The following is a 1,331-nucleotide window of genomic DNA, read 5'->3' as shown; positions in this document are numbered from 1 at the left end:
TTAAAAAAACTATATTTTATTATTTGTTTTTAAGTAAAGGAAACAAAAGCGCGTGAAGAAGCTGCGGGTTAAACGCGACCCCACGTGGCCGGAAACGGACACTGAAAATAATAATCAGGTTAAAATAAAAAAAAAATAACACGAGCGAAGATAACAAAATATATGCACTTTTTACATAAATGTGTTAAAAAATTCTCCTGCTTTTCTTTTTTTACTGCTGCTTATTGAGAAGTTTATTACAATTTGTACTTTTTTTTTTTTTTACTCTGTTATTGTAATAAAATGTGACGTGTGAGCTCCTGTGTGTCCGACTCATTTTCCTCGTGGATGAATAAAGTTTGTCTAAGTTTAAATGTAAAAGTCTATGTTGAAGTTTAAGACTCAAACAAAGTGACCGGAGAGTAAAATTTCTCACAAAAAAAGCAGAAATTTCACTTTTGATTTTTATTTGGAAGTTTTAAAATCTCCTTGTTGCATTTGTCATGATACAGAATAAACTCAATATTCAGATGAGTTCACACTGAGCTTCAGCTTCCTGTTACTGTTCCTGTGGCGCCATTTTGAGGACCATTCCAAAGATCAAGTTTAGTTTTGAGTTGTTAATTACCATGGCAACGGACAGAACAGATTTACTGGAGACAAAATGAACTCTTCTATTCTCATAAACATTATAAACATTATAAACAAACAAAAATAATCGGCTGTAATAATGAACGATTATTTATTCATGTGATTTAAAGGTGTTTTAAAGGTTGTTGTTGTTGTTGTTGTTGTTGTTGTTGTTGTTTGTCCGTCCAGCAGGAGGCAGTGTGTGACTCTCTTCTTCCCCTGTTCTGCTCTGAGGCAAAACTCACGTTCTCCAACCAAGAACCGAGTCTGTGCACCGTCCGACACAAACTCACTCTGAAAACACAAACACACAAACTGACAACACAAACACAAACACACACACCTGTACACACCTGTACACACCTGTACACACACCTGTGTAATACACCTGTACACACCTGTGTAATACACCTTTACACACCTGTACACACACCTGTACACACCTGTGTAACACACCTGTACACAACCTGTACACACACCTGTACACACACTGTACACCTGTACACACTGTACACACCTGTACACACACCTGTGTAATACACCTGTACACACCTGTGTAATACACCTGTACACACACCTGTACACACACCTGTGTAATACACCTGTACACACACCTGTACACACACCTGTACACACACCTGTACACCTGTGTACACCTGTACACACCTGTACACACCTGTATACAGGTGTGTACATACTAGTATATGGGTGTACACAGTGTG

The 1,331-nt window shown here is 37.9% G+C and overlaps 1 protein-coding gene across 1 annotated transcript in view; it reads right to left on the bottom strand.

The window, feature by feature from the left end:
- Nucleotides 1–697: 697 nt before the first annotated feature.
- LOC110170681 (fas apoptotic inhibitory molecule 1-like) overlaps nucleotides 698–1,331 on the bottom strand; it is a 2,683-nt gene continuing 2,049 nt past the window's right edge. The window contains exon 5 of the mRNA XM_020936366.2: nucleotides 698–903. Within this exon, the coding sequence (XP_020792025.2) occupies nucleotides 718–903 (186 nt within the window). The 3' untranslated portion in view covers nucleotides 698–717. The remainder of the gene's footprint in view (nucleotides 904–1,331) is intronic.

The sequence above is a fragment of the Boleophthalmus pectinirostris genome, unplaced genomic scaffold (assembly GCF_026225935.1).
Source record: "Boleophthalmus pectinirostris isolate CB_2022bp ecotype Guang Dong unplaced genomic scaffold, ASM2622593v1 HiC_scaffold_11, whole genome shotgun sequence".
Classification (NCBI taxonomy): domain Eukaryota; kingdom Metazoa; phylum Chordata; class Actinopteri; order Gobiiformes; family Gobiidae; genus Boleophthalmus; species Boleophthalmus pectinirostris.
The sequence above is the reverse complement of the archived record's forward strand: the minus strand, read 5'-3'. Positions and strand labels throughout refer to the sequence as shown.